At 54.1% G+C, this 19825-nt stretch overlaps 1 protein-coding gene across 3 annotated transcripts in view; it reads left to right on the forward strand.

Moving 5' to 3' along the window:
* The window catches only part of Ndst1 (N-deacetylase and N-sulfotransferase 1), a 59379-nt gene that overhangs the window by 12005 nt on the left and 27549 nt on the right, over window positions 1-19825 (forward strand). For all 3 annotated transcript variants that reach the window (XM_063232386.1, XM_005006997.4, XM_005006996.4), the window contains exons 2-3: window positions 6795-6884; window positions 16547-17433. In XM_063232386.1, the coding sequence (XP_063088456.1) occupies window positions 16921-17433 (513 nt within the window). In that variant the 5' untranslated portion in view covers window positions 6795-6884; window positions 16547-16920. The remainder of the gene's footprint in view (window positions 1-6794; window positions 6885-16546; window positions 17434-19825) is intronic.

Below are 19825 nucleotides of genomic sequence, written 5' to 3' on the forward strand. Positions count from 1 at the left end.
TGAAGATCGGGAATGGGGCCCTTTAGACCACACCTTGAGAGCCCCATCTCAGTGCCCAGAGCCCAAGGCCTGTAGGAATGATCCTTGGGTAACACTGCTATGTGACTTCACCATACGACCCCTCTCTGGCCTCTGTTTTGCATGGGGCCTCTATGGTCCTGTGGCACACAGGCTGAGACATCACGTGGAAGCCTCAGCAGGCCATCTATAGCTAAGTCCACTGAGGCAAATGGAGGAGCCCTTCCTAGTGTCAGGCATGAGCTGTGGAAAGCTGGGCTGGTCCAGGTCTTGACTATAGGCAGGATCACACTGCTCTGTTCCCACCTCCCTTGGCAGGGTTAGGGGCAAATCACCCAGCTGGCACAATCGTCTGATTGTTTCTGAGGAGAGGCCATTGTCTGGAAAAGGGAACCATAGTCATAGCCACCCCAGAGGCATAAAACCAGTTGAGTATGTGAGTGACCCTTCAGCCATCCTGCATCCCACTTTTTTGATTTTCCTTGAACTGTCTCTGCCAGACCAGCTGTCTCTGTGCCCACTTCCGCCTGGCACTGGCTTCATACTCTTTCTTGTGAGAACAAAGCTTCCTTCTGTCAGTCCCTTGATGACAACGGGAGAAGGGCAGGCGTGGTGTTGGGCCTCCTTCCTCCTCCTCCACCTGCTGGGAGCATGGGACAGTCCTGGTGGGGTGTGAGGGAGCCAGCAAAGCCCTGTTTGTGTTTCCTCTGGCAGCCATGTGTCAGGACCCAGAAGTTCCCCATCAGTGGTCAGAAGGGTGCAGAAGTCACCTGATGGTGACGGAACCCAGTGGGCACAGAGACAGCTGGTTCTGGTTGTCTCAGAAAGCACTGGGTGTCTAGCTAGAGACTAATTATGTGAAACCGCTCAGGGTTCCAGTGGCACCGACCTGGAAGGGAACAGCCTTCTGGTAACCGCACTCTCTTCAGGATACTTCAGATACCAAAAGCTGTGTCTGGATGGGGGAGCTGATTTTACTGAGTGTGTCTACTTTGTTCCAGGTGAACAAAACAGGCACTGTCCCTGCTGTGGATGTGGGGCTGACATGCTCGTGGTGGGCTAGAATCAACAAACCAACAGTGCGTATGTGCCAGGCTGCAGGAGGTGCTCAGAGAAAAATAAAGCTGGGTTGAGGATGGAAAGTGTGACCTGAGGGCGTGCCTTTGCCAGTCAGCTGGGCATGGCTGCAGGTTCTGAAAGGAACAGGCAGCCATGGAAGTCTGGGGATGCACTGCAGGGGGAGGGAGTGTGCACCCCAAGGCTGTGAGGCAGGAGGGTGAGGGGCTCGTGTGAGGGTGTTAGAGGGAGCAGGGCTTCTTGGCCCATCAGGAGGACTTGGCTGTGTGAGTCTGAGTGCAGGGGAAGCTGGGCCCTCGGCACCAAGGACTGGCTTGCTTTGCCCTAAAGTACATAGAAGGGATGCAGGATGGCCTGCTCTGAGGGATCTGTGGTCACCAGACGAGTGAGGACAGTGCTTAGGGTGGTGAGGGGCAGGATGGGCATGGCACAGGGCTCAGATTCTGGATTTATGGTTCCGGATGAGCCGACAGGATTTGCTGGCAGATTAGATGTGGATGTGAGAAGAGAGGGTTGACGCCAGGCTTCTGGGTTAGGAGCTGGGAGGTCAGCGTTGGGAGCCGGCAAGCAGGTTTGTGGAAGGGGACAGAGGTTTCAGATGCACTGAGTTAGGTTGAGGGTGGGTGCTGGGGTGGGGAAGATGAATCCTGGGCATTTCTGATCCAGTTGCTGCTGGGAGAAGGGTCCCGTGGAAGAACCCCTCAACCTTGAGTCTGTTCTGTGAGAATAAAACCTCCTGGCCTCATCACATTCTTTGTTCTTCCCAGAACCTCCAGCTTTTCCCTTCTTTCTGGACAAAGGCAGAAGCAGATCTAGGGACCATCTTGGTGGAGGTCCCCGCCTGGCTGCCTGGCATGTCCTGTGGATGGGACCCGGGGCTGAACGAGCAGGAGGCCTCAGGCCTTGCGCTGGCCCTGCTACCTTTGGGGAGCGCTCTGTGCTGCAGCGTCCTCTGCAGTGTTGAGCTGGCCCCTATGGTCAGAGGCTGGTGGGAGGTGTTTATGGAGACCCATAGTGCAGTGGTTAAGAATCTGGGCCTGGAGTCAGGAAGGCTCGAATGTGAATCCTTCCTCTGCCACTTGGCGAGCGACTCTGGGAAAGTGACATGAACTCCCTGAGCCTGGATTTTCTCATCTGTAATAATGAGCCACTCATAGTCCCTGCTTCTCCGGGTTACTGTGAGGGTCAAATGAGAAATATACTGCTATCTGGGTTCTCAACTCCTTTGAAATTTGTTAAATTCGGTACTCGATGCTTTTTTTTTTTTTTTTAAGTTTATTGGTACACTGTAGCTATACTCAAAGTGAGGCTGGGATATAGCTCAGCAGCACACCGCCAGTCTGGCAAGCATGAGGTCATAAGTTTGATTCCCGGCACCAAACATACACATACCCATATACACACATACACAAGGTACTCAATGCTTCTTGATCTGAAAATTTTGTTCTAGTACTTGTCATTTGTTTAGTGCCTGACCTGCAAGCTAGAACTGTTGGTGTCTGTTGCCTCACGATTTGCTGCTCTTTGCAGCCAGCATGACTTATTTGATCCTGGTGTTTTTGGTGCTCATGACTTCCAGAACCCACTAACCATGAGTGTGGAGGTGCCACTGTATTCAGAAAGCTCTGAGCAGAGGCCCTGGCATGTAACACCCTCGGTAAACACAAGCTGGGAGGAACAACGGCCTGCATGGCCCCTCAGGTTAAGGGGCTTCGCCCCAGGGGCCAGTGGGAGCCATAGGTGGTTGTGGGGCAGGAGCATGTTGCATAGGGGTTTGATGGAGCAGCCATGAGTGCAGAGGCTTAGGGTCCTCTTGGAAAGTCCCTGCACCTTCCTCCTTCTGAGTGCTGGCCCTTGTGGCCTCCCCACTCCTTGCTTCCCTTGCCAGGGGCTTTTGTCGATTTGGCATGTAGCCTCTGTCTCACACAGGTCCCTTGGGGATGAGGGTAGCTGTTTCCTTTACAGTCCCCTGGAGGTTCTTTATGGTCATCCTACGGGTCAGCTGTGTGGAATGTGAGTGAGGGGCGTGGAGGAGTGGTCACAGTGATGGGACTAAAGTAGCATACAGGGTGGCACATGCTACCCTAGAGGTGAGGCAGGACGATACCTTGAGCCCAAGAGTTAAAGGCCAGCTTAGGCAACATAGTGAGACCCTATTAAAAAAAAAAAAAAAGAAAAAGAAAAGTAACATATGGAGTGGTGGGCCAGGCAGGCCCTGGAGTAGCATTCCATGGGGGACTTGGGTATGACCTCGGCTCTGGTCTGAGTCCAGGCAGGGTGGTGCCTGCTTCTGTGGAGCTGAAGAGAGGCTGACAGTGGGTGGAATGTGGCCCCCTAAGCACCCACACTTCACTGGTGCCCAGGCATGCCAGCCAAGCCCTTCACTGCTGGATGCCTCGTTTCCAGCAGCTGAGCTGTTCTAGGACAGCCAAGGACATTTAGGAGCTTATAGCCAGGGCATCACTGGGCTTTGCTTGTTTTCCCAGGGTCCAAGAGTCTTTCAGGATGGCAGGGGCTCTGGAGATATTCCAGGGACTTTCCCTAACAGCTGGGTAAGTTGAGGTCCAGAGAGAGCAAGGCACTTGACCAAGGTCTCACTCGGCCTCCCTCTCGTATCTGTCACCTCCTTCTGTTCCCATGTCCATAGCCCAGAGTCCTGGCCTAGTGCCCAGACAGAGGTGTCCGCCAGCCTCCCTCTTGCAGGCTCCTGAGAGCTTTGTTTGCCCTCCTGTTATCGTAATCTTGCCTTGCCCTGCTAGGCACACACTGCTTGGTGTGTCTGGCCTCCTGTTCCCTTCCAGTGGTTGCTTGGAAGGGAGCCTCCCAGACAGCTGTGCAGCACAGGGGTTTAGTCTTTAAGCTCTGAGGCCCAACTGTGTGGATTTGAGTGCCACCTCGGTCTCTTCTAGGCTGGTGACCCTGAGCATGATGGCCCACCTTCCTGGGCCTCAGCATCCCCCATTGGTGTAATGAAAGCGGTGGCAACACTAATTAATGGGGGTGGTGGGATCGGGCACCCGTGAAGACACTTGAAAGACTGGCGAGGTGCGAGCTGCCAAGTGGTTGTCGCATTGGCATGCATTGTTATCACAGAGGCCCATCAGGACTGGTAGGAGCAATGGGGAGCTCCAGGCCTGTGCAGGGTGGCATAGGAAATGGGCCCAGGTTCATTCTCAAACACCTTCTCTCTGGTGCCTTTTGGGGGGTCATCCATCATCTGGCCATCCTACTTTCCTTTTCCAAGAAAATGGGAAGAAATCACAACAGAGCCTTTACAAACTGTGTCGTGCTGCCAAAACAATGCCTGTGAAGATGCGTTGTGCATGTGACGATTTAAAAGTGGCAGGTGGTGGCTGTTGTGTGCGGATGGCAGCAAGGACCTTGTGACCATAGTGGGGAACAACTGGCTGGCTGTTGGCTGGCTGGTGAGGCTGCGGAATGCTCAGTGCCCACACAGGCTTCCATCCCTGCCTGCCCCTGGCCGCCTCACACATTGGCCCCAGCATTATGTGCTAGAAAATGTGGGAGGTGCAAAGACCCCATGGCATTTTCTGGGCCTCGTGGGTTTTGGGTTCTCAGCGGCTGATGCCACGGAATGTGGGGATTAAAATCGAGGTGTTGTTAGATTGAATCTCACTCAGCGAGTAAGCGTTTCCCAGGTGCCAGGTTGAACAAGTTGCCTAACCTGCATGAGCCACAGTTTCCACATTTGCAAAACTAGGCCCTGTCAATGTGGAAGCCATGAAGTTAGCAAACCCAGCACCTGGTGTTGCAGGGTAGTCATATGCAGTGCTTACCCCCACAGGCGTGGTGGGTGGTGGGACTTCGTGGAGCTGGGGCCTGGTGCCCATTTCTGGGCATTTACCAGAGGTTGTTATGCTTCCTACAGAGTTACCCAGCTCAGGAGGAAGGGGCCTGTGAAATCACCTAGTGCAGTTCTGCTCAGTGTGTGAATACAAACAAGGCCCAGTAAAGAGCCGTGCTGCCTGAGGTCACAGGCAGGTGAGATTGAGGCAAACGAGGTATCCAGGCAGTCCTTGGGGTGTGCAGCGTGGGTCTGCAGACTGCGTGGAGTAAGGATCCGTACCCCGGCCCTTGCTTGCCTTCCGAACATGGTCCTGCTTACTGCCTGATGTGGCCTGAATCTGTGAACTGCTGAGGATACCTGGAAGCTCCTCTAGAGTCTCACTGAACCCCCGTCCCATTCATTAGTGGCCTGGTGAAGTAGGTCACCTGGCGCTTTTTGCTGTGTCTGCCCTCCAGCTGCCTAAGCTTTGGAGAAAGCTGAGGCCTCCGCCCACAAGCACCACCCCTGCTCCTGCCCAAGCTGTGTCTGCTGGAAGCGTGCCCAGCCCCTCATACCCGAGGTGTGAGGTGCGTTGGCGGCAGGTTCTTGTCATGGTGACAAGCCCCAGCAGGTCTGCAGGGACTGCCTGCTTTCATGTGGCCCTCAATGATGCCTCTTGGTCTCAGCAAGCCCCACGTTGTGCCCACCAGGCCTCTGGGAGATTAGGGGACTTCTGCATCTCTGAGTGCCGCCCGCCATGGCCCCGCTCTCGCCTTGGAGCCTGGATGCTTTTCGGTTTCCCAGGCTCTGACATCTTCCAGAGCCAGCTGGTCTTGGGGGGTTCTGGATCAGTCTTGCCATCACCACTGCTGGGCCTGTCCACTGGGCCTCAGGTGACTTTGCGGGGGGCCAAGGCTATTAATCCCTGGAAAAGTCTCCTAAGGATTCACCTGTGGCTGGCAGGAGCCCAGGCCACCCTCATGCCGTGAAGGAGATGCTCAGCCCAGCCTCTGTCCCAGCCCGCATCATACAAACACACTGTTTTTTCTTTTCCTATTGCTGCTGTTGGGGCTGAGAATCTGCCATTAGCAGAGAGCTTTGGCTTACCTTTGGCATCCTCTGAGGAGGCACAGAGGATGGAATGGAATGGACCCTTGAAATGTTTCTGTAAAGAAGCCACCCAGCCGTGGAGAACTGGAATATCTCCAGGCTGCCGTAGGCTGGCCACTGTGTGACCAGGGCTGAGTTGCCTGTCCACTGTGGTCTTCAGCTTTGTAAGGCGTTTTCAGTTCTGGCATTTGACACTGGCCCAGACTCCAGTACTTTCTGCACTTCCGCCAGTCACCTTTCTTCCTTCTCTGCAGGGTGGGATGTGGGCAAGGGCCTGGCAGCTGACTGGGCTGGGCCCAAAAGCCAGTGTCACAGACACTTTGATTGCCAGCCGGATCTCGAGGGGATATGAGTCTTACTCTTCTTGGGACAGGTGGAGAAACTGATGCCTGGAGGGGCAGGGCCTTGCCTAGGGTCACATGGGACGTTTGCCAGAGCTGGAGACCCATTATCCTTTTTGTCAACACAGGCTCCTTCCACTCTGGGCCCCACCTATCTTGAGAGGGACCATTGGCAAGAGGGTTGGGGACATGCTTTCTCCTTGCCCATGGAGGGCACATCCAGGTGGGGCCCTGCAGCAGGCAGGGGCCTGAGGAACACTTTGGGGAGGGACTCCTCTCTGTATCCGGGAGGTGGGGACTGGTGGCCCTGGCAAAGGAGATGGTGAGGGTGATAGAGGCTTCCAGGAATGGGGTTGGTGGCTGAAGGTGTCCTGGGCCACCTCCCTCCCCTCTTCCCTCCCGCCCTCTAGGGGAGGAGACTGGGCTGACACTAACGCCATTTGTCCTGGCTCTGGGATTAGGTGCAGCTGTGTGAAGTGTGGAACCATTGAGAAGACGCAAGCAAGTACAGAGGAACCAGGCAGCCACCAGCTGCAGCTCCCCGAACTCAGGTGGGTCTTGTCACTCTCTTCCTGGCTCCCCCGTCTGTTCTGGCTTCCCTGCGCCTGGCTATCATCCCAAGTCCTCTGCCTGTCCAGTCATCCTAGGTGTGTCTGATTGTGTACATACTGTGTGTATTTACCCATGTAGGAGACCTGTGGGTACAGCTGTCCTGGAGCTCAGCACAGGGCTCCAGCTGTGGTCAGTGAGGTGGCCCAGGCTGACCTAACAGACTGCAGTGGAAAGACCCATCCCCAAATCTGCCTGAGTCCAGCAGATCCCAGAGTGAAAGATGGACCAGGGCCTGAGGGAGGTGGGATGATGAGGGCCAGGGTGTTCAATCGTGACATTTGTGGCTATGGTCCTGCCAGTCCAGAAGAGCCAGGGCTTGTCAAAGACAAGGTGCTGCTGGAGTGCTTCCATACTCTGTATGTGGCTTTCAATAGGGGCCATTCTGAATTTGTGTGTCTGGGGACAAAATCTGCTAACAGCCGTTATTGGCTTCTGAGAATGTTTTATAAGCCAGAAGGTCAGGCTTCTGCTATGGACCACATATCTTGTGCAGACGAGGAAGCAGAGGCTCAGAGGAGGAAAGGTACTGCCCAGAGACACACAGCAAGTGCTGGAGACTCCAGGCTGGCTCCCCTCCTCCATCAGGTTGCTGTCCTTGGATCCCCACCACTTGGAAGTGACACTGCCTTCTTGACCCGAGTGTTCAGAGCATGTGCCCGTACTTGTGCTTTGCAGTCTGGCTCTGTGTCTGTGTGATGGGGGCCTCTCGTGGGTCTGCTTCTCTGAACCTCTTGGGGCCTTTGGCAGCTTGGAGCCGGGCCTCTGGGAGCTGTGTGCTGGGGTGGTCCAGCTCCTCTGCAGGGCAGAGAGACAGGGGAGAAACTCCAGGCACACAGTTATTTTTACTTCATTGGGAATAAATGACAACTGACGAAATGATGGGGAAGCGCTTGGTATTGTGCCTGACATACACCACACCCGTGAGACCGCTGGTCATCATCGTCCCTTTAGCTGTTTTGCCAGTGGACATTGCTTACTTCTGACCCTCTCTGCCTCTCCCCTCTTAGCATGAGGCTGCCCCTTCTCGTGTGGGACCTCTGGGGCGGGGAAGATAAGAACCCTTGGGCTGAGGTGTTCCTTCCTGGAGGGAGCCTGCTGCTTGTTGTCCATGTAGGCTTTGCTGGTGCGAGGCTTACCCATTGCTGGAGAAGCTGTGCCCGCACACCTGGGCTGGGTGCCTGCCAGAAGCAGCCTTTTGGCTCTGGACCTGGCTGAGCAGTGGGTGGGATGCTGGGCACTGAGACCCTATGGGACTGTGAGAGGGACTTCGAGGTGAGCATGGAAAGCTCACCCATTCTAGCTCCATTTCCACCAACTACTTGACTCTGAGTCAATGACTTGCCCTCCCTGAGTCTCCTTGTGTGTAAGGAACAGTTTCTTATCACTGCATGTGCAGTGGTACCACCATGGGGGTGTGAGGATTGAGGGAGGAAGCCAGGAAGCTTGTCCTTGGACCCTGAGGGCAGCTGGCCTGGGCCTGCCCCCAGGCTGTCCAGGTTGTTTGCCCGGTAAACGCTTTCTTCAGACCTGGTACAAAGGTGAGCACTCACTGCAGACCATGGGAGAGAGGCCATTTCTCAGCAAGTGGCATCTAAGTTCCTGAGGCTTCCTTGTGGACCTTCCCTGCCTGCCAGGATTCCCAGGACAAATTCTGAAGTTGAAAACTATGGAGTAAGCTGAGCTTTGTGCCTGTTGAGGTGGAACATTTTGGGGGCTGCTTCTAGGAGTTGTCATTAGCTGCTGGTGGTGATGTTAAAATACACACAAAAGGGAGCCAAGAACAGAACGTGCAGGACGCCTGGCAGTGTCAGCTGTGGGTACAGGGAGGAAGCGCCCCGCTCTGTGCTGAGGTTTCCAGTTGCTTACCAATCAGTGCTGTGGGTCTCTGGCCTCAGTTCCTTGTTCGTGAAGTGGGAAGAATATAGATAGTGACGGCTAAGAAATGGAGGTTGCTGTTGTTGCCCTGTTTAGAGACTCAGGAAGGGGAAGTAACTGGCCAGGGTGACAGTTCAGCTCTGAGCACTGCCATGCTACGGTTGCTCTGCCTTGGAAGGTGGTGCGTGGAGGCGGGAAGCCAGTGTTCCCCTGAGAGGCTGCCGCTGAGCCTGCCATGGGGAGGCAGAGAGCTGATCCCCAGGGGAGCCGTTCAGCTGCTCCCAGCTGACACTGGGACATGGGTAGGGCTTCCGCGGACCGGCAGCCCAGTGTCTGGAGTTCTTTCCCATCCTTCTCTCCAGGCCTGCGTTCCTGCTGTGCTCACTGCGGAGTGGACTGTGCTGTCACTCTCATGCAGACTACGCACAGTCCCTGCCGGTGGCAGCTCTGGTGGTGGTGGTGTTGGTGGTGGCCGACAGGTGGCAGCTGGCTCCGGGCCGGGCGGCACTGCGGGTGGGGTGGGGGCAGGGTGGGCAGTGGGGGTGCGGTGACACAGCGGACAAGGGATTTACTGGTGCTTTTCTGCAGCCTCCAGGAGTGTAATGGTGCTGAGAAACCCCCGTACAGCTGGAAAGCAAATGCCGAGGGTTTCTCTCCAGTGCCAAGCGGGGTGGGTGGGGCGGGCTGTGGCAGGGTGACTGGCAGGGCTGGGCAGCCGGGAGGGGTGTGGCTGCTGGTGGGTGGTGGTGTGACTGCTGGGGGTGTGGCAGGCTGGGAGCGGCAGGCTCAGCTGCGGGGAGTGACTGAGTACAAGTGGGACGGTCCGCGCCTGCGGCCACCACTGCCCCTCACTCCCTTAGTTCCGCGCCCACGCAGGCCAAGCCTTGCTGCCCATTGCTGCATTTTTCTCACTGAGGTCTCTCAGCCCTCCTCTCCTGCCCCTCCCAAAGCCTGAGGTGCCTGTGATGCCTCCTCTGAGCATGTTGATATGGTGAAAAGGGTGGCTTTACTTTAGCTAGTATCCACATGTCAGTGTGCGTGCAGGTCAGTGGGCTGCATGGGGGCATCGTCAGGAATGACCCAGCCTGGAAATGAAATGCATGCAGTGTGAGCACTCCGGGCTGTACAGTCTTTCCTCCGTCACCCCGCAGCAGCAGCAGCAGCAGCAGCAGCAGCAGCATACCAGACATAACACCCAGATGCTCAGAGATCTTTAGAAACCAGCTTCCTTTGAAGATCTGGATCACCTCTGCTTTTTCAGAGCCTAGTGCTGTGCTGGGCACCTGGGGGAGCTTGATAAATGTCAGACCAAGGGAACAGGGTGAATCTTCTGCTTGTTCCCCACTCCCAGGGGAATGCAGACTCTTTCCTGGAGCTCATCCTCTTGCTCATCCGCTGTGACTTCAGCTCAGCCTCCCATCCTTTCTTTTTGGATCCACTGGGAATTTGATACCTGGCCTTGGGCCAGTTCTTCTCTGAGCCTCAGTTTTCAAATCTGTTAAATGGATGATCATTTTATTAGCCTAGATCATCTTTCAGTCTTGGCATCTGATCCTTTAGGTGGATTAAACAGTATAAACCAGTTGAGGAAACTGAGGCTCAGAGTAGTTCAGAGATTTGCAGAGCGGTCACAAGGTCAGTAAATAATAGAGCCAGGGTTCAAGCCCAGGGAGGCTGGTTCTAGTCTGAGCCTTAACTATGATGCTACCAGCCACCGAACTGGTGTCTCTTGGGTTGTTGGGGTGAAATGGGATGAGCATGCACATAGCCTTTGTCATGGACCTGCTGACACACAGTAAGTGTAAGTGCACGTGGGTTGGGTTACTGGCCACACTTCACTGTCAAAGGCACAGCTAGCTCAGTCTTTATTGCGCTTGCCTTCAGGGAGCTCTGGTCTCATTCCTGGAGCCCACTCGTTCACACTGGGCCCAAGCTGAACCCCCTTCCCCGTCCCAGTCTCTGGACAGCTTGTTCTGTAAGAAAGCCCCTCTTCTGCTGTGGGTCCTGAGAGGGTTATGGGGACCAGAGCACTTTTAAGTAGGGAGGTGCGGTAAGGAGTGACTTTCAAGCCTAGAGCAGTGGCCACGGTTACTGTGGCATTTCCCGAAAGTGCAGTGTTGCCATGGTGTCTCCATGACAACCAGAGCATCTCATTCATTATCTGCAGCACCTTGGCGGGGAAAGTGGGGCTGGGAGAACAAGGTAGAAGACTGGCCGAGGGCTGGAGACCTCAGAGCTGAGGTCTACCTCATGCGCCACAGCGTAGGGTCCCTCACAGGCTCTGGAGCACCCCCTCTCATGGGGTCTGGATTCAAATTTCAGCTCTCCCAGCAAATAGCTGTGAATTTGGGCAAATGACTTAACCTGCCTGAGTCTCATTTTTCCTCAACTGTAAATGTGGATAACGACAGTATTAGTGAGGATTAAACAAGATAAGGCATGAAAAGTGCTGAGCACAGTGTCAGGCTTGTAGTAAATGCTTAAGGTATGGCCTCAGTATACATATGATGATAACTATAATGCTGTTTTTGTTGTTATTACATAGAAACTCATGGATTTCATGGAGGAAGAAAAGAACAAGCCTAAACTTACTTGAATCAATATTTAGGGGTTTCCTGCCAGGTGTGGTGGCTCACATCTGTAATCCTAGCACTTGCGAGGCTGAGGTAAGAGGATCTCATGCCTTGAAGCTAGCCTAGGCTAAACTGCATAGTGACATCTTGTCTCAAAAAACAAAACAAAAAAGTAGGCCCCGCGGCACATGCCAGTAAGCCCTGCGCTCTCAGAAGCTGAGACAGGAGGAGCAAAATTTGAACACAGCTTGGGCAACTTTTGTGACTTAGTGAGATCCTGTCTTGAAATAAAAAGTAAAAAGGATTGGGGAAATAGCTCAGTGTGATGGCCCTGGGTGTACTCCCCAGCCACACACATATAAACATGGACATTCAGTGGTTTCCTTATCTGTAAAGTGGGAATAGTCACAGGCACTCAGTCAGTCATTTATCCCAAGTCTTCTGTAAAAACCTGACTCTTGGGAAGGTGAGAGCTTCTACCATCACTCAGACTTGGTTGCTGCCCTTAGGAGCCAAGACTTGGGGCCAAGGAAGAAAGCAAACCTGAGTTTGCTAAGGACCTGCACAGGTAGGGACTGACTGTGCAGTGCAGAGCTGGTAAGTCCTGGTACTTCCCAAAGGGTTATAGGCCTTAGGAGACAGAGCTGTGTGAAGGCCAACATTAAGGTGTGCTTGGCTCTGGGCTAGTGGGGGAGGTGGTGCTTGTGGACTTGAGAATATGTGGTCCATTTGAGGCAGACACTGCTTACACCTCAGCTGATGTGTCTGGCAGGGATTTGAACCCAGTATCACTAGACTGAAGTTCCCGGCGACCTTGACCTCACTTTGTAGCCCAGCCTGGCCTTGAACTCATAGCAATCCTCCAGCCTGGCCTCCCAAGTGCTAGTATTACAGGTATGAACCACCATGCCTGGCCAACCATGCTTTTTTTAAAGAAAAGTTAGAAGTGCTGACTTGTAAGTGAAATTTGATTTTAACATACTGACTAAGCCCAGATTAGAGAAGTCAAAAAGCACGCATCTGCCCCAGGGACCTGGTTTTCAGCCTCTGCACTGTGTGTGGGGTGGGCGGGAGCCCCGAGGACTGGGCCTTGGGGGCAGGATGGGTGGTGGTTGGCTACGACTTCAGAGAGGTGAGGACATTGGATCTGGGGTGGGGAGGGATGAGTAAGTGTCCCAAGGGGCTTGGGGAGGCATTCTTTACAACGGGAACCCCACCAGCAAAGGCCCAGATGCTTGACCAAGATGGCTGACTGGCTGGGCGAGGCTGTGGATTATGGAAAAGGGCTGGTGATTAAGTCAGCGCAGGCCGGGCAGCAAGGGCCCTTCGCCCCCAGCTCCAGCTGTGCTAGGTGGCCCCAGGGGGATTGGAAGCCTCCAGTTCTTTAACCCTCAAGCCACAGTGGCTCTAAAGTGCAGGCGGGGTAGAAAGTTGGCAGGGAAGCTGTACAGAGATGCCCTTGCCAGCCTGCTGGGTGGTCAGCGCTTCATTTTCAAAGCAGTGGCTCTCCCCTACCCCAGGATATTTGGCTTTCTCTGGTGACTCTTTTGCCCCCTCTATGACTTGGGTTTGCCAGGACCTCATCCCAGTCCCCCAAGGAACACCTCAGCCTCCTTCTCTGAAGATGGGATTGTTCAGACCTGAGAGGCTGCTTGCTCCCTGCCCAGAGCAAGCACACCCCACCTCCCCCTGCTTCCCTGAAATTGGTGTACTCACCTCTGCTGAATTCCTGGGCTGCCAGGGACTTGAGCCAGAGAGATGAACTCCAGGTGCTTTTTGTGAGAAGTTACTGTCCATATTGAGAAGTGTTGCTGTGATTATGTTAAATAAGCAACAGGAGTGCACGAGGCCCGAGGCTGACCACTCCTCCGTGCGTGTGCCAGGTGTGGAGGAGTGTTTGATCCAGCAGCTCACTCAGTTTTCACAACCTGGGGAGGTAGTTGAAATTGTCCTGCTTTACAAAGTGGGAGACTGAGGCACCAAGAAATTAAGGAACTTGCCCAAGATGACATTGCTCCTGAGTAGAATTGGGTTTGCACTGAAGCCACCTGACTCAAGTCTACACTAGGTCAGCAGTGGTGAACCTATGGCATGGGTATTACTGTGTTTTTATTTTAAGACAAAATGTGGTGTTCTAGGGGCTGGGGATTTAGCTCAGTGTCATAAGTGCCTGCCTTGCAAGCAGGCAGTTGTGAGTTCGATCCCCGGTACCGATAAAAAACCAAAAAAAAAAAGTGTTGTTCTAAACTAAAGCCTCAGGTTTAATTGCGGTGTTGGCACTGTGTGATAAATAAGTGGGTTTTGGTTGCAGTATGGGTATTTGTCTCTGAAAGGTCCACCATCATGGCTGCAGGACTTCTGGTCCAGTCTGTCATGCCTCAGCTTAGGGCATGGTGTCTGGATTCCTTGACATTGTTACATTTCCAGTGTGTGTGTGTACATGGGGCATGTGCACGTGTGTACATATGCATAAATATTAAAGTTTATATTTTTAGAGCAGTTTTAGGGTCACAGCAGAACTGAAAGGAAACTGCAGAGATTTCCTGTATTACGCATGTGGAACCCCATCCCCCTCCAGTTTTCAACATCCTCCCTGGAGTGTCCATCACCAGCAGTTGATGAAGCTGAACGGACACATCAGTATCACACAGAGCCCATGGTTTCCAGCCAGACTTACTCTTGATGGTGCGTGTTCACTGGATTGGACAAGTGTGTGAGATGTACCCATGATTTTAGTGTCATTTGGAATAGTTTCACTCTCCTAAGCATCCTCTGGGCCCTGGCTGTTCATCCTTCCAACCCCAGCCTTTGGCAGCCACATGCATGTTTTACTGTGCATATTTTCTGTATCTGAAAATGTCAGACTCCCACAGGGGTCTTTGACCCACAGATGCCTGGAACTGTCTGGATTGCATCATTTACATGCTGAAAGGCTGTTAATGTGATAGAGGGTGTGTGACTACAGCATTTGGGGGCTCCACTCCTTCCCTGGGGTTGGGTGGCTAACGTGGGCAGCACACCATGGAGCATCCCTACCTCCGCACCCGGTGTACTTCTGTCCTGGCCCCAGCCAGGGGTGGGGCTTGGCTGTGACTGCAGGCAGCCCTTATCAGTGGTGAATTTGACACCCTGTGGGTACTGGGCATGGACAGGAGCCTTCACTCCGGTCTTCCTGGCTCTGTCAGGACATCTGCCCTCCGCTGCTGTGCGCTCACCTAGAAAGCAAGGAGTCCCTGGAAAGCACCACATAATCCCTTGTCTCCAGGCCGTGACATGTGCTGTGCTCTCTGTCCCACGCCAGCCCTGTTCTGCTGAGCTCAGGGGCCATTCTCCAGGGCCCTTTCCCCCTCTAGAGGGGTTCATCACCCAAACACCTCTGCCCTCTCCACCTGCCACATGCATCCCCCCTGCATTGTAGGGCCTGCTCTCCTGGCTGTCTGGTCCCTCAGGCTGCCTCTGGCACACAGTAAGGCTGCAGTGTGAAGCATCGGAGGTAGAGGAGCTCCAGAGGCCGTTTGGCTAAGTCTACTATAACAGGCAGGAAGACAGAGCAGAAGAAGCTGTGCTTAAGGGTCACACGGCGATGTGACAGCACAGCTAGAACCAAACTAGCTGTCCAGCTCCTTTCTTCATTTCATACACAAAAGCAGAAAATGAAAATCACCAGAGATAATCATTGTTAACAGTTTTTAGTTATTTATTTTTTTGTATTTAGTTCCAGTTTTTGGACTATATATAAAAATATTTAACAGAAATATGAACATACATACGAACTTTTATAAATGTTTTCCGCTTCAACAATATATGTAGTGAATGTCAGTAAATGTCCTTTTGCAACATAACTGTGAATGGCTGCTCAGAATTGCGTCATATTATAATTTCTAAAGACAATTCTTCCTTTGTTGGCATGCATTACTGAATAGTGCAACAGGATTCCTATTCCTGTGGGGGATATCTTTACGCACTTCTACAGTGACTACTTCTAGTGTAAACTCTAAGGGGTGCAGCCTTTGGGTGTCTAGCAAGCTGTCGTGCAGTCTTGGGGCTGGGAGGGACGTCAGGTATCTTCACCTCCAGGGCCAAGTGCCGTGTTTGCCTTCCTTCTCTGGCCGCCTCAGCTCCTGCGCTTTCATCCTGGTGTGGGCAGCTCTTAGCTCTCAGCAGCTGTGCCCTTTGGGTCACTAGGAAACCTCACTGTCTCTGGCCTTGACTCATGCTTGAGTATATTCTGGGGTTAAGGGAATTGGAGTCTTTGTCAGTATCTGTGGGTCTCAGTTAACTTGCTATTGAGATGGGTACAGAGGCCTGGATGGGGTGCGGGCTGCTGGGCCCAAAGCAGACTGAGGCCCAGTGAGGGAAGCCTCCTCACTGTCCCCTGAAGGACCTTAATGGGGGTTTGGTCACCTGGTGTCCAGGGTTACCGTGTGCCCCTGCGAGCATGTGCCTCGGGCACCAGAGATGCATGCTTGCGTGTGGATGGAGTAAGTGGCAGCAGCAGCAGCCATTTCTGACTGTTTCTTGTACCACTTTCCTTAGGCTCATATACTCGGTAACCCTCAGGGGTTATAGATGAGCGCCCAGCACAGGAGAGGTGCTGAAGCCTTCTTGGGCGGCCAAGGCAGGGTGCCTCAGAGCTGAATCCTGCGGTGGCTGCTTCTCCTGGAGACTCAGTCCTTTCCTCTGTTGGGTGGGGCTGCTCGGGTCATTCAGAGAGAGCAGTGAGCTGGGAAGAGTGGGGTGTGGTGTTGGTCTTGATTTAGATTCTATTCCTTGCTCCTCAGTCTCACAAGTGTGTAGCGGTGTCTTACTTTATCTTTCCTGTTTCTGGATTTTTCTTGACCCAGTCTTGAACTCTGATGATGTGAGAAATAACAGGCACCACTGTTGCTATTATACATTGGGTAGCAGCCTAAGGAGTTTATGCTTATGGACTGGGTCCTTCAACCCTTTGTGATGTGGGTGCTACTTACTGTTTGTCCCAGTTCATTCACAAGGAAACTGAGCTCAGAGAGATTAAAGAGCTTGCCTGCTCTTACCACACGGTGCTGTGAGGTCAGCAGCAGCCTCTGAGCTGGGGCTAGCTTCCCGAGGACCTGTATTTCTGTTGTCAGCTGCCCCCAGAGCCCACCCTGACCCTTCTGTTCTCTCCACAGCCCTGTGGCCCGCCTGTGTGAGTGGCATGCGGCACCCTTCCGCTGGCCCTGTGTCCTCCGGCCTGCTGTGCAGCCCCCCTAGGAGGCCCTGACGCCCTGGGGCACTTCTGCTCTGCACAGGACCACGTGGGGGTTTGCCATGGTGACATAAAGGGGCGCAGAGGAAGGAAGGAGCCAGACCAGCCTGCAGACTGCGCCCCTGGCGGGGAGGAAGGCCGGGGCCCCGTCTTCCTCTCCCACTGCCCACCGTGGGCTCCGCTTCCTAAGTCTCTGTGAATTTCTTGGTCAGTGGACAACTCTTGTGTCTCCCGTGTGGAGCCTCGGGGTGGCCAGGGCAGGCCAGGCCTCCGGCCGCTGCGGTCTCGGGGGCCAGGATGCCTGCCCTGGCGTGCCTGCGGAGGCTGTGTCGGCACGTGTCCCCACAGGCTGTCCTTTTCCTGCTGTTCGTCTTCTGCCTGTTCAGTGTTTTCGTCTCAGCCTACTACCTGTACGGCTGGAAGCGGGGCCTGGAGCCCTCGGTGGACGCCCCCGAGTCCGACTGCGGGGACCCACCGCCTGTGGCCCCCAGTCGCCTGCTGCCACTCAAGCCTGTGCAGCCGGTTACCCCATCTCGCACAGACCCACTGGTCCTGGTGTTTGTAGAGAGCCTCTACTCGCAGCTGGGCCAGGAGGTGGTGGCCATCCTGGAGTCCAGTCGCTTCAAGTACCGCACAGAGATCGCACCGGGCAAGGGGGACATGCCCACACTCACCGACAAAGGCCGCGGCCGCTTCGCCCTCATCATCTACGAGAACATCCTCAAGTACGTCAACCTGGACGCCTGGAACCGGGAGCTCCTGGACAAGTACTGTGTGGCCTACGGTGTGGGCATCATTGGCTTCTTCAAGGTATGCAGGAAGGCATGTTCTGCCAGGGCTGCGGGTGGTGAAACCTAACATGTCAGTCCTCCCAGGAGAGGGGTGTGTTGTGTTCCCATTTTGCAGAGAAGCAAACAAAGGCTAAAAGGGGCTGAGTTATGTATGTAAGACTGTGTAACTTCCCCTCAGTGAGAGCTGAGATTTGAACCCAGACATAGGTGGTCTGGGCTGTCTTTCTTTCCTCCTGGCTGCAGTGGGCTGTGGAGTTCATGATTGTCCCAAACTAGAGCTATCTTGCATTGGGAGAGAGAGGAGGGAGAAATTGCATTAGGCAGGTGAGGGCCTCCTCTGGCCCTGCGGGGATCCCAGGACAATCAGCAGGATCGGCGTTCCCACCAAACGGGTGGCAGGGAGGAAATCTTTGAGGAGGGGAGGTCAGGAACTGTAGATGAAGGGATCCCACAACTGTGGTCAGGTAAGATGGAAGCAGGTACTGGCAGGGACTCTGGTCTGGTGCTCTGAGGGATTTTTAGTCTTTTGTTCAGCACTGAGCACTTAAGAGTATCCCAGGTCCTGTGCGAGGCGCTGGAGCGTAGCGGAAACCAGCATGGACAAACCCTCACGGAGCCCACATCTGTGTGTAGTGGGGAGGGTGACAGGCACCAAACAAACAAACACAGGATGCAGGGTACTTAGCACATGTGGCGATGTGTGCAAGAGGAAGTGGAGCAGGGGACGGGCGCAGGGTGGTGGGAGGTTGACACCGGTTTGGATAGCCAGCGAGGGAAATGCTGACAGACCGACCTGAAGGAAGTGAGGAAGGAGTGGGGTGGCTTTCTGTTCACAGAGCCTGCACCCCGAAGGGGCAGGGCGTGCACAGGACGCTTGCTCAGCTGCGCAGAGGGAGGACTGGGAAGGGGCTTCCTGGCACATTGTGTGCGGTGCTGGGAGGCGCTGGTCTCGTTGAAGGTTTCCCACGCTGTGCTCTTTGACACGGTAATGCAGCAGGAGGCTCTGCACTGAGAGGTATTGTGAGCCAAGAGACGGAGCCTTTAGAAGTCCTGCGGTGGAGCAGCCTGGCGAGATCTGTTCCCCACCTGGCTTGATCTCTTTCACAGAGCACCCTCTGGGGGAGCACTGGCCTGGTTTATGGCTTTACAGAAGCATAAAGTCAGCCTCTCTCCATTGTCTGGGTTTTTTTTCTTTCTTTCCTCCTGGATTCTGTACCCTTTCCTGCCGTGAACTTCATTAAGTTCGGTTCAGAGCCCGAGGCCTGAAAATTGTCAGGATGACCGACATTTATTGAGAGCTTCTCGGTGCTCTGTGCACCGTGCGCTGCCTACATGCTCTATGTGAATTAGCTCACTTCGCACTAATAAGCCAGGTCTCTAAGGCAGGTAGTAGTGTCCTGAGTTAAGAGAGGAGGAAACTGAGGCAAAGAGAGATGTCCTCTAAGTGTTCTCTTGGATTTGAGTGCGAGCAGCTTGACTCCAAAGGCCTCTGTGTGGTGACTGCAGATGTCTCACTATTTATTTAGTAGGAATCTGCATCAGAGGGACTATGATATCGGGGTCTGCGATGGACGGAGGGAGACCACATTGGGGCTGCTGACGTGAAAGCCTGGGCCCTCCTGTGAGGCCCAGTGATGGGGCAGGGACACGCCCCTGTGGGCTCTTTGTCCCCTTCCTGCCTAGCAGCAGAAGACAGCCCTACCCCTTGGTTTAGAGCAGAGGCTTTTGTTTTTTGGCTGAATATGTACCCCCTGCTTATCGGGGTGAATCTCTGCTCTTTCTGCACTGTGGGCTGCATACAATGCTGTGCCCGGTGCTCTCCCAGCATTGGCAGGGCTTTGGGGACTCTGTTCCCTTCCCCCTGCAGCCAGATTCCCAGGGCAGGGCAGTGTGACACAGGAGTACAAGCCTCTAGGCCCCGTGTCTGGTCCTCCTGATGCTTAGAAGCCGAGTGAACATTGTCTGCTTAACTACTTTGTAAAAGGGCCGGTTACAGCTGTGCCTTCCTGGGCTGTGTTGGAGACAAAAAAGAGGGTAGATGGGATGCACCGAGCACAATGCCTGGTCCCCAGGACCACTCAAGAAATGGCAGCTGACAGAATTTTTAATTTTTTTGAGCCAGTCTCATAATGTACCCTAGGCTGGCCTTGAACTCGTGGTGGTCCTCCTGCCTCAGCTTCCAGAGTGCTAGAATTACAGTCCTGCACCACCATGCCTGCCTGCTTGGAGGTTTGATCATCCTCAAGCACAGCCTAAGTGGCAGTACCACTTTGTCCATCTGTGACTCTGACAGTGTGTGCCCTTGTGAGGTCCTGAAGGGGGGAATCAGGGCCTCCTCATCCACAGCCCAGCTCCTGGCACTGTCATTCGTCAGCCTGCCACTCTGGGCATCTGGGTCTGAACACAGCCTG

Source organism: Cavia porcellus, unplaced genomic scaffold (assembly GCF_034190915.1).
Source record: "Cavia porcellus strain 051 isolate PalLab524CR breed Dunkin Hartley unplaced genomic scaffold, mCavPor4.1 scaffold_21, whole genome shotgun sequence".
Lineage (NCBI taxonomy): Eukaryota > Metazoa > Chordata > Mammalia > Rodentia > Caviidae > Cavia > Cavia porcellus.